The following is a 20,722-nucleotide window of genomic DNA, read 5'->3' on the forward strand; positions in this document are numbered from 1 at the left end:
GGGTAAAGATGCAAATGGAGATATGCTGTCTGAAGTGCAAGCAATATTGCGTGAATCCAGTGAGTATTTTGAAGATTTCTTGAATGCAAAGAATGGGAGCATTTCTGATCAAATATGAAATCCTTCAAGATAAATCTAGAAAATCATAAAAATCTTTAAAAAAAAGTAGTCTTGAAAAATAAAAATAAAAAGTGCACAACCTGTCAAATACGAGCATTCTTTATTCTAATATTCTTAAAATATCAGGGTATAATATTTAGCACGTTAAAGGCGTTTTCAGGAGGAGGTAGATGAAGAAAATATTACAAAGAAAAAGCTGAAGAGAAACACAATAATTAGGAAATTCCTATTTGATATTGTGTTGTTGCATTTATATGCGTGTTCTCTGATGGCCCTTATCACACCCAGGTAAATAAATATTAGAGACGTGAAAAACTGCTTAGATTCAAACATTTTATAGAAAATGGTGTAACACTGACGTGTATTTGCCTAAATATACATATGCTACGTACACTCTCCTGTATACATACGTTACTTATGATGCCTAAAACAAACATGTTGTATAGTGTATTTGCATACGTACTCGAATACATAAACAGGCGTATCTTGCGACACCTAAATCAATGTAAATGCTACGTAAATAAAACTGTCAATAAAAAACTTAAGGAATGGGTCCAAAAATAGTTGTGCATGTCTAGTAGTGAACTAATCACTGTATCTCTCACTATATACAAACTACACATCAGCATCCATCTTTTATTCTTTTCGTTTGAAAGCCTGAAAGAGAAACAAACTCTAAAACGACTGCAAATACAATACAAATGCAAAGGAACTGAGATATATATATATATATATATATATATATATATATATATATATATATATATATATATATATATATATATATATTATATATATATATTTATTGTCTCGCTCTCTCTCTCTCTCTTTTGCTGAATTTCCATTATAGAAATTTATTCTCTCCCTCTCTCTCTCTCGCTGGAATTTCCATTATAGAAATTTATTCTCTAGCTCTCTCTTGCTGGAATTTCCATTATAGAAATTTATTCTCTCTCTCTCTCTCTCTCTCTCTCTCGCTGGAATTTCCATTATAGAAATTTATTCTCTCGCTCTCTCCCTCTCTCTCTCTCGCTGGAATTTCCATCATAGAAATTTATTCTCTAGCTCTCTCTTGCTGGAATTTCCATTATAGAAATTTATTCTCTAGCTCTCTCTTGCTGGAATTTCCATTATAGAAATTTATTCTCTAGCTCTCTCCCTCTCTCTCTCTCTCGCTGGAATTTCCATTATAGAAATTTATTCTCTCTCTCTCTCTCTCTCTCTCTCTCTCTCTCTCTCTCTCTCTCTCTCTCTCTCGCTGGAATTTCCATTATAGAAATTTCTCTCGCTCTCTCCCTCTCTCTCTCTCGCTGGAATTTCCATTATAGAAATTTATTCTCTCGCTCTCTCTTGCTAGAATTTCCATTATAGGAATTTATTCTCTAGCTCTCTCTTGCTGGAATTTCCATTATAGAAATTTAATTCTCTCTCTCTCTCTCTCTCTCTCTCTCTCTCTCTCTCTCGCTGGAATTTCCATTATAGAAATTTATTCTCTCGCTCTCTCCCTCTCTCTCTCTCGCTGGAATTTCCATTATAGAAATTTATTCTCTAGCTCTCTCTTGCTGGAATTTCCATTATAGAAATTTATTCTCTAGCTCTCTCTTGCTGGAATTTCCATTATAGAAATTTATTCTCTAGCTCTCTCCTCTCTCTCTCTCTCGCTGGAATTTCCATTATAGAAATTTATTCTCTCTCTCTCTCTCTCTCTCTCTCTCGCTGGAATTTCCATTATAGAAATTTCTCTCGCTCTCTCCCTCTCTCTCTCTCGCTGGAATTTCCATTATAGAAATTTATTCTCTCGCTCTCTCTTGCTAGAATTTCCATTATAGGAATTTATTCTCTAGCTCTCTCTTGCTGGAATTTCCATTATAGAAATTTATTCTCTCGCTCTCTCTTGCTAGAATTTCCATTATAGGAATTTATTCTCTAGCTCTCTCTTGCTGGAATTTCCATTATAGAAATTTATTCTCTCGCTCTCTCTTGCTAGAATTTCCATTATAGGAATTTATTCTCTAGCTCTCTCTTGCTGGAATTTCCATTATAGAAATTTATTCTCTAGCTCTCTCTTGCTGGAATTTCCATTATAGAAATTTATTCTCTCTCTCTCTCGCTGGAATTTCCATTATAGAAATTTATTCTCTCGCTCTCTCCCTCTCCCTCTCTCGCTGGAATTTCCATTATAGAAATTTATTCTCTAGCTCTCTCTTGCTGGAATTTCCATTATAGAAATTTATTCTCTCGCTCTCTCCCTCTCTCTCTCTCGCTGGAATTTCCATTATAGAAATTTATTCTCTAGCTCTCTCTTCCTGGAATTTCCATTATAGAAATTTATTCTCTCGCTCTCTCCCTCTCTCTCTCTCGCTGGAATTTCCATTATAGAAATTTATTCTCTAGCTCTCTCTTGCTGGAATTTCCATTATAGAAATTTATTCTCTCGCTCTCTCCCTCTCTCTCTCTCTCACTGGAATTTCCATTATAGAAATTTATTCTCTAGCTCTCTCTTGCTGGAATTTCCATTATAGAAATTTATTCTCTAGCTCTCTCTTGCTGGAATTTCTATTATAGAAATTTATTCTCTAGCTCTCTCTTGCTGGAATTTCCATTATAGAAATTTATTCTCTAGCTCTCTCTTGCTGGAATTTCCATTATAGAAATTTATTCTCTAGCTCTCTCTTGCTGGAATTTCCATTATAGAAATTTCTTCTCTCGCTCTCTCTTGCTGGAATTTCCGTTATAGAAATTTATTCTCTAGCTCTCTCTTGCTGGAATTTCCATTATAGAAATTTATTCTCTAGCTCTCTCTTGCTGGAATTTCTATTATAGAAATTTATTCTCTAGCTCTCTCTTGCTGGAATTTCCATTATAGAAATTTCTTCTCTAGCTCTCTCTTGCTGGAATTTCCATTATAGAAATTTCTTCTCTAGCTCTCCCTTGCTGGAATTTCCATTATAGAAATTTCTTCTCTCGCTCTCTCTTGCTGGAATTTCCGTTATAGAAATTTATTCTCTAGCTCTCTCTTGCTGGAATTTCCATTATAGAAATTTATTCTCTAGCTCTCTCTTGCTGGAATTTCCATTATAGAAATTTATTCTCTAGCTCTCTCTTGCTGGAATTTCCATTATAGAAATTTATTCTCTAGCTCTCTCTTGCTGGAATTTCCATTATAGAAATTTATTCTCTAGCTCTCTCTCTTGCTGGAATTTCCATTATAGAAATTTATTCTCTAGCTCTCTCTTGCTGGAATTTCCATTATAGAAATTTATTCTCTCTCTCGCTGGAATTCCCATTATAGAAATTTATTCTCTCGCTCTCTCCCTCTCTCGCTGGAATTTCCATTTTAGAAAATTATTCTCTCGCTCTCTCTCTCTCTCTCTCTCTCTCTCGCTGGAATTTCCATTATAGAAATTTATTCTCTAGCTCTCTCTTGCTGGAATTTCCATTATAGAAATTTATTCTCTCGCTCTCTCCCTCTCTCTCTCTCGCTGGAATTTCCATTATAGAAATTTATTCTCTAGCTCTCTCTTGCTGGAATTTCCATTATAGAAATTTATTCTCTCTCTCTCTCTCCTCTCTCTCTCTCTCGCTGGAATTTCCATTATAGAAATTTATTCTCTAGCTCTCTCTTGCTGGAATTTCCATTATAGAAATTTATTCTCTCGCTCTCTCCCTCTCTCTCTCTCGCTGGAATTTCCATTATAGAAATTTATTCTCTAGCTCTCTCTCGCTGGAATTTCCATTATAGAAATTTATTCTCTAGCTCTCTCTTGCTGGAATTTCCATTATAGAAATTTATTCTCTAGCTCTCTCTTGCTGGAATTTCCATTATAGAAAATTATTCTCTCGCACGAATTTCCAATACATAAATTTATTCTCTGGCTGGAATTTCCAGTATATTAGTGAGAACTTAACAAGATTTTTATCAGAGTTGCAGTAAGCTTCCCATCCCCTTTTACATAATTGCAACTACGTCCCCGACATGGAAATGATTATGTGGAAGTTGAACTTTTAAGCCATTTATACAGTACATCAGTGTCGAAGCTTCATGTTAATTGTGGCGTAGGTAAATTTATGCATAGATTTATTAAGCTGATACTTTTTTTTATTTATTTGCGTTCTTGGTGTATTCGGCTCACGGCAAATACACGTTTAGGTCTCTGGGACTTCCTGCATTCTTTTTCCAAAGGTTTTCATATTCAGATGCGTGGATTCAGCGTCAGTCAAGGGCCCCAAGGTGCTAGCAACCTCTGCAGTTACACCCACTCTAAGGAAAAACGGCATGGAGTGAACAAACACACACACACACTATATATATATATATATATATATATATATATATATATATATATATATATATATATATATATATATATATATATATATATATATATATATATATATATCTTTATCGATATCTATATATACCTATATATATATATATATATATATTCCCATGAAAGGGATGACACTGAATGGGGGTTACCTTTCCAGGTTTCACCAGGGATCAATGAGCTGACGCTGCAAGCCCCTAGTATGCTCAACATCTTAATGTCCCACCTGCATGTGTCTATTCATGCGGCCACCCAACTAAATAACAACCAAACCCAAAGTTGCCGAACTTTGTTGATCGAACAACAACAGGACCCAAACAACACAAAATCTCAAGACTGCTTCAGCCACTGACCAAAAATCAACGATCGTGAGGAAGGCTGGTACCGTCAGGGCCAACTGCAAGAACCTCCATTCCCGTACGAGGTAAGCCACGCCCGGGAGTGCCATGTACCCCAGAGCCCAAGGGACGCAGAAGAGAACTCCCAGCATCGACCTCTGGGATTTGCCGCTTAATTCCAGGCCTGTGGATGATACGGGACAAAGAAAGGGCGGATGATAAAGACAGCGACACAAAAGAAAGGATATGGTCTGGTTCAAATTCAAGGTAAACTGATTACGGGGCTTTGTAACGTTACCTTTGAATCTATGAACAATAATTCCAAAGGATCCATTATTTATTTTATATAAATATATATGTATATATATATATGTATATGTACATGTATGTGTATATTTGCATTTTTTTTCAATTTCTTGAGATAACTACAACGATAGCGATTTTATTACTGACTTCCTGTGTCAGCAAAGTATCAAGTTTGCCTTTCCCAATATACACCCTGAAGGCGAGAGAGAGAGAGAGAGAGAGAGAGAGAGAGAGAGAGAGAGAGAGAGAGAGAGAGAGAGAGAGAGAGAGAGAGAGACTTCATACTTTACTAAAACAAGAAGTCAGCAATAAAATCACCGTATGTGAAAAAATTAACATTCGACACTTGGCCAAAATAAGGATGATACACACATGCAAGCACACACACAAATATATATATATATAATATATATATATATATATATATATATATATATATATATATATATATAGAACAGAATATGAAATAATTAAAATGATGGTTTCTGGGAGAGGACGAATCTGTGCCTGGCTGGGTTCAAGGAACGTGAAAAATTCAATGTGCTAGGTGATTTTAATGCAAAGGTATATAACAGAGAGAGAGAGAGAGAGAGAGAGAGAGAGAGAGAGAGAGAGAGAGAGAGAGAGAGAGAGAGAGAGAGAGGGGGTCATCGTTTGTTGGTGTGGTATACCTGCAGCAAATGAAAAGGCAGAGTTTTCGAGAAAATCTTTTTGAAGAACATGATAGCTGGAAATATGTGATAGACAAAGAAAGGTGTGTATATATAGATATATGTATAACTGAATCACGAAAATACGGAATGTGATGAATGTATAAATAAAGATAAAATCTGCGAAGGAAAGGGAAACATTGGAGTGCTGCGAGGCCTTTCGACTGTCTGTCGTCCTTTACTTAGCAGACAACAGACGACAGACGGTCGAAAGACCTCGCAGCACTCCAATGTTTCCCTTTCCTTTTGGATTTTATATATATATATATATATATATATATATATATATATATATATATATATATACTGCATACAATTAAACCTTGAATACTTTTCTTTGAGTTTCTTGTATTTCCAGCAATTATGTCCTTTAAAAGAAATTTCTTGAGGACTCTTGCCTTGCCATTGATCCCAGGCATTCCATAATGACTAACAACTCTTGCTGTCACTATGGCCATGTATCCAATAAAAATGTACCTAAAGAAGAAACCCCAACTACCTTTGAGGAGAAAGAAACTTGCATTCATAGAGTTGGGGCGAGGTTAAGCTGAAGCAATTTCGCCATGAAGAAAGATGTAAATCTATTCTCGATCATACACACGTTAACCTCACCCCAACCCTAAGGAGATGTGTTCGGTTACTTCGCAGATATTTGGGGTTTCTTCATTTGAACCTCTTTATCAGATTCAAGGCTGTGAAGTGACAAGCATATCCAAAAGGTGGGAAGGAAATGAGAAGTTAAGAGGTCATTGTCGCTTTCAAATGATATATACTGTATATATACATTTCACATATATATATGTATATATAGATATAGGTATATATATATATATATATATATATATATATATATATATATATATATATATATACGTGAAGTGTATATATATATATATGTATATATATATGTGAAATGTATGTATATATATATATATATATATATATATATATATATATATATATATATATATATATATATATATATATATATATATATATGTGTGTGTGTGTGTGTGTGTGTGTGAAATGTATATATATATATATATATGAGAAATGTACAGTATATATATATGTATATATATATATATATATATATATATATATATATATATATATATATATATATATATATATATATATAATACACAGGAGCAGGAGCAGGAACAAACATGGTGAAGTATTACAGTTTATTCCAAGGCGTTTCGCATTCAGCTGAATGCATCATCAGGGTCCTGCACAATAAATAATGACCAATATAAATTATATGAATTTGCAGGTTGTCTAAAAAAATTCATTTATACACTAATTAAAATGAAAACCAAAAATTCACATATACGTAAAAGCACACTAAAGACTGACAAAATTACTAAAGAAATTAAAAGCACATATGTTGATTAAAAGTTCTGATAAAATAAAAAAAAAATTAAAAAACTACAAAGTTAGGAAATATTTGAGGACCACTGGGGGTCGTCGACCTACCATGGCAAGAGATAAACGAAAGCTAAAAGAATGTCCACAAAAACAACCGGTTAAGAAAGGTATGTACAAGAGCGTGGAGGTAGACTGGGTGGTGTTCAACTGCGGAACAAGTTGTTTGATGGATAGACTCTCGAGGATCAATAATTCATTTGGGTTGGCGTTTTGACCCACAATAATGAAATCGTCATATTGAATGGGAACTTTACATTTTTTGCTATGTTCACTTATATATATATATATATATATATATATATATATATATATATATATATATATATATATATATATATATATATATATATATATATATATATATGGCAAGAGTGACTGGAAGATTCTACGAGTATACTTCTGCCAAAAAGCTGAATAAGCTAAAATACAATACTACAATGGTGAGGAGGATGAGTGTATTCCAAGGACCCGGAGTCAGTTGCGTTGTCAGGAAAATTCTGAACTAGAAATAAAATGTCTTACTTCTTTGTTAATGTGATTTTGTAACAGCGTGAATTGTGTAACTGTAACTAGAGTCCACTTTTTCGCATGCAACTGAGAAGAGGCGCTATCTGGGAAGTTGATGCTATGCGTGGAAATTAGAAGTCTTCATTAAAAGGCACAATAATGTAAATGATCGACTGTATTCTTCCAGAATACAAAAAGGAAAAATACAGTCTATCATTTACATAATTGTGGCTTTTTACTCATTGTTTCAGATCAGAATATAGTGATGCACCGCAGATTAGAAGTCTTGGTTGAGTGTACTGTGTAGTCGATACGTGATAAGTCTCTGCACCTCAGGCAAGACTGGGTGACTTGTAAAATTGACAAAAGAAACTGTAAATCCTTAGAAATCTCTGGCCCGATTTTGTGTCTTGATGCCCTCAACGTTACATACTACACACACACACACACACACACACACACACACACACACACACACACACACACACACACACACACACGCACACACACACAGAAGTGAAGGAGCTGGTTACGCTTCTAGATTTAGAAGTGACTAGTATCATATAAAATTATTTTTGTAATTTCGTGTACTACATAAAATAATTTTGTAATTTCGTGTACTACATAAGTCCACAGGGGCAGAGACCATTTCCAAAGACTGTGAAAAGCACCCAATGTAAAAAGGTCAAGAGATGAAGAGAATTTTGAGTTGCTGACTGAACATTTTTTTGGTGTGGCAAAGTAAGCTCTCTGATGTAGTCTGTATCGCAACTACTGGGAAGTGTATAAAGTCACTGTTAGTCTGTCAAATGCTATTTACGATAAAGGTATGAGGAGTGAATGTTACATGTGAGAGCTATCAATGCAGAATAAGTACAATGTGAGAAGTACTACTCTTAACTTCAGAATGTGATCAGTATACCGGGAAAATTGTTCTTTTTCAGTTGATTATAGAAGAAAACTGCGGTGACTTGTATCTCTATTTCATGTGGTCATTGTCCGATGAAAACAGCGGTTTCTCTTTCTTAAGGAATTCATGCCAGATAGGAGAGAGAGAGAGAGAGAGAGAGAGAGAAAGAGAGAAGCCTTTTAATTGTTTTTCAAGTGTCTTGTGTTGGTTATTATTCTTATTTTATTTCTCTTATGATACTAATTTAATTGATTGTCAGTGTTTGCGTTGAAATTATTTTCACTTTAGGTTCACTTGCGTGTTCTTTGTCGACTGCACTTTAATTCTTTTTGGCCTTTACTTTCTTATCTTGTATATTGTCGACTTTAAGGTAAAGCTCGACTTACGAATGCAACTGAGATGAGGTTTTTAAAATGTTCAGTCCATGTTTCTTACCCCAGGTTGTATCCAGTTCTTGTCTGCGCGAATTAGACAAAACTTCAATGTTAGAGAAGAAATTCAGCATCCAGGTAAGAGAACTTTAAATTCCAGAGGAAGGGAAGCAAGTAAATACACGATTGATGATAATGAATTGCTGCGCGTTCTTATAGAGGAACTGAAAAAGGAAGTAACGAAGCTCATCGATTTCTCAGCACCGAGAAAAGTCTAAATATCAAGATGATATTAAAAGCTCTGCAATGAATAAATTACGAGTTCATTGGAGGTTTATCCACGTCACTTCCAAGAAGATTCATATTACTCCAAACTCGTACGCACCTATTGTCTGTCAAAGTCAGGTTTTTCTGTCAACTTAGAATATGCCCATCCACAGTATAATGTCTTAATGCAGACTAAATTTGGTGTATGGGGGGGAGGGGGGATGTTTGCCAAAATATGAAATCTAATGGTCACACTGAGAAGGAATATGCAAATACACGGTAATTTTATGAGAGATCTCGGAAGTTCTTAGGATGAAAGCAAAGCTTATGCTAGACTTCAAAGATGGCAGAGACTGATCTGACACTTGGATTTTTTTTGTCACCAGGACTGCTGGAGGTGATGAAAGGGAACGGACTGACGCAGTCCTTCCTACGCATAGACAGTTGCGTAGAAAATGAGTATTTGGGACCAAACATTAAAAACGAGTACTTTTCAAAGACAAACAGTTATATGAAACCTAGGTAAATACCAGAACAGATAACAAGAGAGAGAAATTGTACTCACACAAAACAAAGCTGGCCATGTAGAAGCACATATCAAACTGGGCAACGACAATCCGTAGAATTAAATACATAACGAAGTTGGAAGAGGCGGCGGCCAACAAGCTACATGGGATGAACAGACCCAGGCTCACTAATATACTCAATCGGCGGCCGCACCTGTTCAGTACACAGATAAAAATTAAAACTATAAAAATGTAAATTTACCACAGAATATTCATAACATGGCCAAATGGAATGGATTTTGGATGTACAAATTAAACTGTTTACCGAAATCAAATACCATCATCATGCCACTGGTAAATTCATTACAGACAGGCAACTAAACCAGCTAAACCAATAAGCATTTGTCTTGGCAGAGACAAAATGATGATGATGGTTTAGTATCCAAAAAATAGTGAGGAAAATTGCAGTTAACCAGATTGTCTCACTGACTGTGTGCCACCAATGTGTCAGGATGTGGGAAGTAGTTATCTGTATCCAAATGGACCTACAGGATGTTGTTTTCAAGCCAAGCAGCAATGGCAAGTTTGCTGAAGACACTGTTCTTTTTCAAAAGATGACTTTCTCATTAAATCTACTTGTTACCAATGTCAGTTCTTAATTTTACATTTTAAATATGAGTAAAAAGCCACATTAATGTAAATGAGAGACTGTATTTTTCCAAAATACAAAAAAGATAAAACAGTTTACCCTTTTTGTATTTTGGAAAAATAGTCTTTTATTTACATTACTGTGGCTTTTTACCCATTTCCGATCACAATATAGTGATGCACAACAGATTTAAAAATGTAATGACATGATTCCAAAGTGTGTGTATTTACATCGTTAGAACTGTCATGCTGTTTATATTGTTAATATCATCAAGACCTTTCATACAAAATTACTGTTGTAAATCAACAGTTGTGATATTGCATCGTCTGATTAATCACTCAACCTTCCTCATTCCCTCTCCCTCAGTGATCGACGGCCGAATCATGTACTTTTGTGACCAAACTCGACGACTTATAACAGAATCTTTTTCTTCGACATACGGTCGTTCAAGGGGTGAAGCTATATACCGCGGTGATGAAATTGCTAAATGTTTCCAGGTGTTTTACCCGACTATGCTCCGATGTTTTGCCCGAAAACAACAGGAAACTTCATCAGACACCCTCTGTCAACTCATCTCTACCGAATAGCCCCGCCAGGTAATCAGTGTCATCGATTTTGGTTACAATTTATTCACACACAACTGAGGACACTACGCAGTGATGGACAGACTCAGTGGCGGAGTGACTGATGTCATGATTAACAGGACGAGTGAATATTTCACTGCACAACTGATTACCCACAAGGAATTCACACACTGAACAACTTTCTATCAGCGTAACTGAACCACAGGCAGAATGACTAACTGATGCATGGCGTTAAAGATTAATAACTACATGGAGTAAAAGATTAATGTGCAGATTAGCTACACGGAGTAAAAGATTAACGCGTGGATTAGCTAGGAATCTGTCTGTGACTAGCTCGTTGGTTACTGAATGAAATAATTCAGACATCTATATTTGATCTCCTTAAGTAGGCGGCGAATACTAATACTGCAAGTATGTGATATAATTAGCACCTCTCTTGACTCACTGATCCATTTATGGTAGGAAAAACTGAATTTTTATTCGAGTTGAGGTGTCTCACAGCAACGTCTTAATTTTTTTCAACACCGGGTTCCTTCTTACAGAGAAGCAATATTTATGGTCTCATTCTAAAAGGGACGTACAGTACTTTCAACTGTCTTTATTCCCTTCACAAAATAATGTAGTGTGATATATTCCATCAACATCTTTTCCCAAGACCTTCGAATAATGGTTTTTAAAATATTTCAGGCTCGATACAGCTAACCGATAAGACATCTCTCTAACAGTAACCTACTGATTAACTCTCTACTTTACGTTTGCCGTAGAAACAAAGGGAAAAAAAGTGTCAGCCACGAAAGAACAGCTTAAATTTATGACAATTTTTCCTTAATTTTCAATTCCCGAAAAATTTTCCTTACACCATCAATAAGGAAAAGTATGTCTACAGCAATACAATTCCGAGGCAAAAATGTATTATCATACATCGTACAACTCGAACTGCGCTTAGTGACGGTCATTTTTTTCGACTGTTAGTCACAGGGACTACAGTACTTCTTCTCTTTAAAAAGTTGAATCACCATAATGTGCATTGATTCTATCAAGACAACCTTTTGGACAACCTGCAAGAACCCGTTTCGATGTCACCCGGGCTGCTGTGCGCTTACTTTGAGAAACATTTACCTTGCATGATTTGCGAAAAAAAAAATCTTTAACGTATTGTAAACGGGAATATGCTGGAATTCAAATGAGATAATAAAACATTCAAAATATGATAACAAGCGTCAATGAGATTAAATCATATTGCAAATCATGTTCTATGTATCCTGTAAATTAACAGTAATGGACTAAATACATACAACTCCAGGCTTTAATGTGGCCTCAGTGTATGTCTACCTTGGATTTTGTTCCTCTCAGAAATTATCTAGCTATATAAAACAGTAAGTTGCGCCTTCCACTTCATAAAACAAATTTGCTCAAAACTCAACAGGATGTCAGAGTACCCAGTGAATTGATAACAGTGACATCAGCCATTTTATAAGATACACTAATACCGTAAATCAATAAGGACAGACAGAACTGCAACAATCCACTATTTAGGATCTAATAATATTTAGTTGAGAAATAAAATCCACACTATTATTGCTTTATTTCTAATCATTAAATTTGAATGTCAATCACTCCGTATGTACATCTATAATATAACTGAGTATTTACAGGTCATGAGGCACAAGAGGTAAAAAAAAAAAAAAAATAATCGAAAATGACTTACGCATCACAATCCACTATTTAGGATCTAATAATACTTAGTTGAAAAATAAAATCCACACTATTATTGCTTTATTTCTAATCATTAAACTTGAACGTCAATCACTTCGTATATACATCTACAATGTAACCGAGTCTTTGTAGGTCATGAGGCACAAGAGGTAAAAATAAAAAAAAATAATCGAAAATGACTTACGCATCAATGATGAAACCCGTGAAAGGCGAAGTGAATAGCCTGACGAAGAAACTAGCAGAGAAGGTGGTTGAGTACAGGAATCTTCTGTTGCAGACGAGGTCCCACTGTCAAGGACGAAGATGATATTTGGACTTAGCTTCACAAGTTTAAGTCTGATTTCATGACTATGATACCAGCAATGTCGTGGCAGTTACAAGAACTAATACCATTATTGCTCGCACTGATAATAAATAATCCTTTTCCCTTCGAGGCTTGTGGAATTTGCACAATGAGAAAGTGGACTAAGTTGTGTTGCTTTATAGATAGTGTTTTTGGGGGGGGCATTTGCCTTTCAATCACCATCTGCAATCTGGCAAAATTCGCCTAACTTCAGTGTTACTTTGACATAGCTATTCAGGAAGATAATACAAGCTCAGCTAACCAATGTCATAACCACTGTCACTTTGCGTCTTTGCCCCAAATCCTTCCACTTCCTTAGCTCGTAGTTGTCATTAAAAGACAATTAATTTTGGAAGGCCAACCACACACTAGATTTGCAGTGAAGGTCGGCTGCACATCCTTAGCAGGGTTGTAAGAGATAATGACTGTGCTTCTGGTTTGATTATGGTTACATCATTAGCCACACATGCGTCATCATTGTTAGGTTTAGGTTATTTACTTAAAGGACTGGTCAGTAAAAGTTACTTTAACGCAGGTTTTAGCAACTGATAAAATGTTTAGCGTATCTGCCACTGGGAAACTCTGCATTTACTTAAATAGTGATCCAATGTGTACAGCCTATGTTGATCAAGAAGTGTAGTTTATTTACATGCTGTTTCTAACAAAATAATTACAATACAGGTTTAATTTTGTTCGTAACACCTCAAAGTAATGATTATTTCAAATGAAATCTCGGTGAAATTCCTTCACGATGGTAACCAGCAACATGACATACACACACACACACACAACCTTTGACCTCCCTCCAACCCTGGCCAAAATACTACAAGGGCAAGCCCAGCAGCGTCTGAGAGCAACTGTCCGAAAAAGCACGAATCACAAATATAGGAAGGAGGTCTTTGAGGCAAGCGCCAGGCTGACGTGTCAGGTTTCTGATTCGCTTCAGGCGAAATTAATCAAAACTGAAAGCTTTTCAGATATGAAAAAGCAGTATTAAAGTAGCTTTATCAGAAATAGAAAAAGCAGTATTAAAGTAGCTTTATCAGAAATAGAAAAAGCAGTATTAAAGTAGCTTTATCAGAAATAGAAAAAGCAGTATTAAAGTAGCTTTATCAGAAATAGGGAGTAAAAGCATCTGCTGAAGGAAGGTATCACTGGAAAACCAGTGTAAATCTGGAGTTCATATAAAAAAGGTGCCGAGGGAGCGCTAAAACAACTACAAAGTGATTAGAACATTTGAAAATGCTCTGTCTTATCCAGATTCAAGACTGATTGCCTGATTGATTAATTCGATTGATTTAATAGTAAGTTATCTGGTGTTACAACACCGCGGGAAAATGTTACTAAAATTAATTTTGTTATCAGTCACACACACATACTTGTTAACTCCAAATTTAAGATGAGCAGTAATACTCTGCACTGGGGAGTTTGCCCTTTGTAGTTTGCTGTAATAGAAAACTATTGAGATGGTTATTTGTGTGTCTGTCCGAACTTTTTCCGTCCGCCCTCAGATCTTAAAAACTACTAAGGTTAGAGGGCTGCAAACTGGTATGTTGATCATCCACCCTCTAAAAATCAAACATACCAGATTGCAGCCCTCTAGCCCCAGTACTTTTTATTTTATTTAAGTTTAAAGTTACTCATGTTTGTGCGATTGGCACCGCTATAGGTGCCAACAACACAAGCGACCACCGGGCCGTGAGTAAAAGTTTCCTGGGCTGCGGCTGAAAGTTTCATTGGCCGTGGCTGAGAGTTTCCTACAGCATTATACGCTGTACACAAAACTCGGCTCATTTTTTACTCGTGTATTAGCAATATCACTGAACCTGAATTTTCTGTGTTTCGTGTATATACGGTTCTAAAGAAAGGGACATACCTCAGTCACAACCGTTGACGGGAAATCGGTCAGATTAAAGTCTCTGGTTGGACACTTTATTTCCCTCTCGTCAATAGTCAGGGCATCCAGTTGCTCCAGGCTCTCCTCGTACCCAAGTTCAGCAGCGGAGGAGTAATTGAGATTATGCATAAGACATCCGTCATACTTCCCCGTGGCATTGCTGGAAAAAATAATACTTACTAGTATTAAAAGTCATATCTGTGTAGATGTTCTGAAAGCTTTTTGTCTCTCTAGTCTGTAGTAACATCAACTTCATCTACAATTTCTTCTTTTACAACAAATAAAAATAACAAATAAAAATAAAAATGGGAACAGCTGTCATTTTTCTACTTCAATTTGCGTGTTCTCTTCCAGAAACACCAGCTAAAGAGATGTACTATTCATAATTAGACCATTTAGTCATTAATCCCCAAACCTTTTACGCACAAGAGACTCTTAGACTATAAAAATGAGTGCAAATATATAACAAATAAAGAAAACTACCTCAAAAGTCTTACTGAAAAGTGTGGACTTACTCGAATGGAATGGCAAAACGAAGAATCTGATGATCCGTCCAATTTGCATCGACTAACTCCGAGACGTGGCACCAGTGGTCTGGAGTGTTTCCTAAGAACTGATAAGACAGCGACTGGAAGGGGCTCACGAAGGAACCTGACAAAGAAAGTAATGTTGTATCTTAGCATAATACTGTACATTAGTCAGTTCATACACTGTGTGTCTTTCAAGAACAACAAAATATAGCAATATGTGTAGGTAACCGGTGACTTATGAATATATATTTTCTCAAACAATGAAAATGTGACTGCTGCTAAGCCTTAGTTTCAAGGTTATGAAACGGCTACAGATGCTAAAGTTCTCTGTACTTGTTCATCCCTGACTGAACAGTTTATTGGTGGATGAAGTTGTAACTACTGAATTTTTTTATATGGAGTAACTTCCCTTCAGATGAAACTGCTTTCAGTGAAGACATAACAAACAAACAAACAAAACAACCCAGTGCATATACGTGCACTTGTGCAAAAGTAAGCTTCCCGATATAATACTTATTTTGAATTCCTTTTTTGGACTGGTTATCTTTATAGTTATATACATTTCAGGAAGGAAACAAGCCTCATGTAACTCTGCAAATACTGACTCTTGTCATTGAAAGGTACTTTTACATTTAAGTGCTTTATTTTTTATGTCGGCCTGAGCGTCAGGTCCTTTTCCAAATCAAAATTTTAGTTATTTGTTTTTATCAAACAGTTCTCTTACAAGATTTTTTTTTATTTCTGTTCTCTTTAGTAGAATTATTTTTCCAAAACTACATTAAAATGACATATAGTTTTGCAAATAAAAACCACACCAATACCATATTAGTGGGTGGAGAAAATAGGGAGAACATAGGTATTTTCTTCGGCTACAGATTTATGTATGAAACTCCACACATAACCGAACTACAAAGGGCAATAAAAGGTTACAAATGTCCTTTAATGTAATTAGCAGAGCTGCCCAAACACTCCATTTCTTTTAAGATTTCTCTTACAGATACTGGACATATTACGCAAACTTACCCAAATTCTCTGCATTACTTGCGCTTTCTTTCACTAATAGCAAACGAAGATGATTCTTTTTTTATTTAAATACACATCAGTGACGATAAAAATACATCGTGCTAAAAAATCGTTTATTCATATCCAGCCCCCTATTCACACTCAAGGTATTCACATGTTCCACGGGACAAATCTATCTCTTCACAAAATTCTACCAGCCAAAACCCCAGTAAGAAAACATGCCAGTATCGTAGAAGAAATGGCAAAATATAAACTTTAAAAGAGGAGTAACACAGAAAAACAATTAACATAAATGAGAAAGTAAAATAAATTAGATAAAGACCAAATATACTATGAAGTAAGCCTCGTGTAAGCCTGCTCAACAAAATACTTGCACCAAATTTGAAATTCAAAGTTCCAACGGTTCCACTGCACGACTGGAAAATCATTCCTTAACTTTGCATAGGAAAGAATAAAATTTCTAGAAAATGGTACATTACTGAAGCTCACACAAGAAAAGACAAGACTGCAAAACTACTACTGAGTGGTGGAAAATCAGCTCTGATCACATATTTTTCTTTTTTCTTTTTTAACAAGTGAATCTCTCCTTTCTTTATTTCACTTTACCTCCTCTTACTTCTTCCTAATGAACGCCATACTCTTTGAAAGCTTCAGTTTCCAGTCAATGGCCCCTTTGGTGGGCTTGTTCCATAGGAATAAGGTTCATCTTCTGAATAATAATAATAATAATAATAATAATAATAATAATAATAATAATAATAATAATAATAATAATAATAACAATAATAATATTTAAAAATTCATACAGCATGTCCAGTGAATGACAATGCCAGAGATTAATACCACAGTGCCTAAACGGCAGAGAGATACGCAAGTAGACCTATAGAACCAAAAACTTGACTTCCTTGACAGAGGAATTCACGATTTATGATAAAATTTCATAAATTCGATTTAATAAGAGATTGGTTATTTCAATGACAACTGTTCATGATTAGGCAGCTTACGCAATGTCAACACAGATTTGTTCATTTCTCACGAGAGGAGTGACATTCTTTCCTCTGACCCATTATCCTGAACTCGAAGCCACGAAACAAAGGGTACTATTCGTTGCCATATAGAGAACTTTAGGTATAATGTTATTACAAGATATGATCCTGGTCCAAAGGAAAACAAATTTACCAGTAAACAAAATATGTAATGGAGAACAGTTACATATAAAGGATTTCAAATAATGGATGATGGTTGGGTGAGAGACGAGGCGAGTTACAACAGAGGTATGTGAAGTGTTGTGGATAAATATCAGCTACAACCTTCAGTAAACAATTTTCTGGAGAGAACTGTATAAATGAAGAAAAAATCCTAATGAGCAAATACACAAATGGGAGGTCCCTAGCTCGGTGTGTGAGTGGGTTTTATACAATGCTGTATTATACCTCCATAACTGTTCAGTATAGTAGGTGTAAGTTAAAGTCCTCCTGAGCCTCTGTAGGTTCATAGGGCAGGCGCTGATCTCCTGTTAACTTAGGCCGACAGCCAGTGGGGCGACAGGCCCCAGTGCCTATGACATGTGGCCAGTGTATCGCTAGGCCCACTGTTTAACTCCCCAGCCCGAGGGCTGGTACCTATTCTCCTACTGAACCTCGCGGGTTTTTTCGGATTGTTAGGTTGACAGGCTGCCAGATTTTTGCAGCAGCGCAATCTGATCCATCAGCAAACAGCAGGATTTGAACCCCGGCCCTCTCGACAGGTAGCCGAGAATCATACCACTGCGCCACAACAGAGGCTAGTAGGTGTAAGATGATGGTATTAATAATCAATTATGGATGAAATGTGAAGGGGCTACTGTTTGCAGATGATACTATCTTGACCAAGGAAAGCAAAGAGAAGTTTCAAAAACGGATGAAAGGTTTTAGTGTTGTTAAGAGAAAGTGGTGGGGCAGTGGTATGATTCTCGGCTACCAGTTGAGAGGGCCAGGGTTCAAATCCCACTGCTCACTGATGGCTTGGATTGCGCCACTGCAAAAATCTGGCAGCCCGTCAACCTAACAGTCTGAAAAAACCCAAGAGGTTCAGTAGGGAATAGGTACCGGCCCTCGGGCTGGGGAGTTAAACAGTGAGCCTAGCGACACACTGGCCACGTGTCATAGGCATTGGGACCCGTCCCCCCCAACCGGCTGTCGGCCAAGAAACAGGAGATCAGCACCTGCCCTATGAGCCTACAGAGGCCCAGGAGGACTTTAACTTTAACTAAGAGAAAATTCAACAAAAAACATTAGATGAAGTAGGGATAAAGAGCTGAGTGTATAGTGAAGCCAGGAAGATGAAGCAATGAATATTGTTATGATAAAGGAATAGACTGGTCATTTGTTTCTTAGCATTATTTAGCAGTAGGATCCAAAGTTTTATGTTTCTATACAAGGCTACATTGCTTCATTGTTTATGTGCGTTGCTGAGCATAAGGGTCAGGTCTTCAATCAGTGTTAATTTAATGGACTTTTTCTCTTCTGGATCAAATAGGGTACTGCACCCTGAGCGTCATTCACGCCTACATATTATACCAACAGCACCACTTTCATCGTGAAAACTCAGATTTGTTTTAAACTAATTACTCTTTACACCAGATCTCCTCAACACACACACACACCACAAAGCACCGCTATCAATTATTCAGTAATAAAGCTTTCTCTAGGTCTATGCACGTCACCTAATTTTTTTCCTTTGCTCTCAACTTGAAAACAAACCCCTCTTCATGCCTAAATTCATACTGTTCTCCCATTGTCAATCTTCCTTTTTTCTTACTTTGTCAATCTAAGTTCTACCATACACCAGCCCAGTTACGTTTAATAATGTTATTCCTTATGATTCTTACAGCTAGCTACAAGTTAGTCACCTTTCCCACTAGGGAACAAAATAATAATTACTATGAAGCACTTCTTTTTTCCAGTTATGCTTTGCACTCAATGGTCAACCAACCTAATATCTCATGTTTAATCCCATCGACATCAAATTGCCCTTCTTACATTTCTACAAATCGAAACTAGCAAATGAAGTTGGGAATGACGTACAATATTATTACTGTTAAATAATTTACGAAAAAGGGAAGGAAATCCTAAAAAGTATGACTGTCAGGTGCATAATTATGCACGCAAAAGGATATACATGCATAACTATGCATATATATCTCTGTTTAAGTATAATGTACACACATACTTGAAGCTATTATTTGCAAATATACCTTACCCAGAGATTTTTAATGCTGAAAATTTTCATACATGGCACAGCATACAAAACTGGAAACTGATTATAAAAATACTCAACAAATCACAAACTACATAAAACTACAAAAACAACGAAAGACAATAAATTACTCGATGAATCTACAAAAGGCTTTCGTTAGTTTTTAAATGAAAACTAAATACTTACATGTAGCACACAGTAGGAAAACCAGATAGTTCCAGGGTCCATTAGTTCCTGCCAGTTCGAGGAAATACTGGAAAGAAATCGGTTCAGTTTGGGAGGTCTTCTCCTCTTCGCTCTTGATCACATCCTCATTTGGAGCCTCAGTGGTCTTCATTTCCATGTTACTGGGCACCTCTTTTTCTGTACCCTTTCTGAAATAATAATAATAATAATAATAATAATAATAATAATAATAATAATAATAATAATAATAATAATAATAATCAATTCAACGGTTTTAGCAACAGCATTAGAAGTAGCAGTTAAATCAATGCAAGGTTAATAAAGTATCCCGAGAGTACATATAGCTGGCGACTTGAGTATCACAAAACAATTTGTGACAATCTTCTCCAGTTTAATTATCAACACTGCTGAGCGAATTTATAACTTGAAAACCAAGGTCCAACAAACAGAACAGCCTCATCGCTTTAATATTCCGATCTAGTCCATTTGTTCTCTACCTTATTGATGGGAAACTTTTAAATAGCTTTCATAGCATCAAGTGACTTCACAGGACTTATAAGGCTAAACAACCTTTGACTAACGGTGGTCTTACTGCTACTTGTGATTCTGGGACACTTTTCATCGGTTTATCTACTCCCTCATGGGACATTAGGAAAATCTTACAGCTTAACCTCACGAATTTCTTTCAAAACTAAATGCATTAGTGTCCAGCATCAAATTCAAAGTCGAGTGGGAAAAAGACAACAAAATTCCTTTTCTTGAT

The 20,722-nt window shown here is 36.0% G+C and overlaps 1 protein-coding gene across 2 annotated transcripts in view; it reads right to left on the reverse strand.

The window, feature by feature from the left end:
• LOC136826035 (organic cation/carnitine transporter 2-like) overlaps positions 1-20,722 on the reverse strand; it is a 99,362-nt gene that overhangs the window by 28,265 nt on the left and 50,375 nt on the right. For both annotated transcript variants that reach the window (XM_067082906.1, XM_067082907.1), the window contains exons 3-8: positions 19,960-20,147; positions 15,499-15,634; positions 14,963-15,143; positions 12,928-13,031; positions 9,854-10,008; positions 4,802-4,970 (exon numbers count right to left, since the gene is read on the reverse strand). In XM_067082906.1, the coding sequence (XP_066939007.1) occupies positions 4,802-4,970; positions 9,854-10,008; positions 12,928-13,031; positions 14,963-15,143; positions 15,499-15,634; positions 19,960-20,147 (933 nt within the window). The remainder of the gene's footprint in view (positions 1-4,801; positions 4,971-9,853; positions 10,009-12,927; positions 13,032-14,962; positions 15,144-15,498; positions 15,635-19,959; positions 20,148-20,722) is intronic.

The sequence above is a fragment of the Macrobrachium rosenbergii genome, chromosome 40 (genome assembly GCF_040412425.1).
Source record: "Macrobrachium rosenbergii isolate ZJJX-2024 chromosome 40, ASM4041242v1, whole genome shotgun sequence".
In the NCBI taxonomy this organism is placed as follows: Eukaryota; Metazoa; Arthropoda; class Malacostraca; order Decapoda; family Palaemonidae; genus Macrobrachium; species Macrobrachium rosenbergii.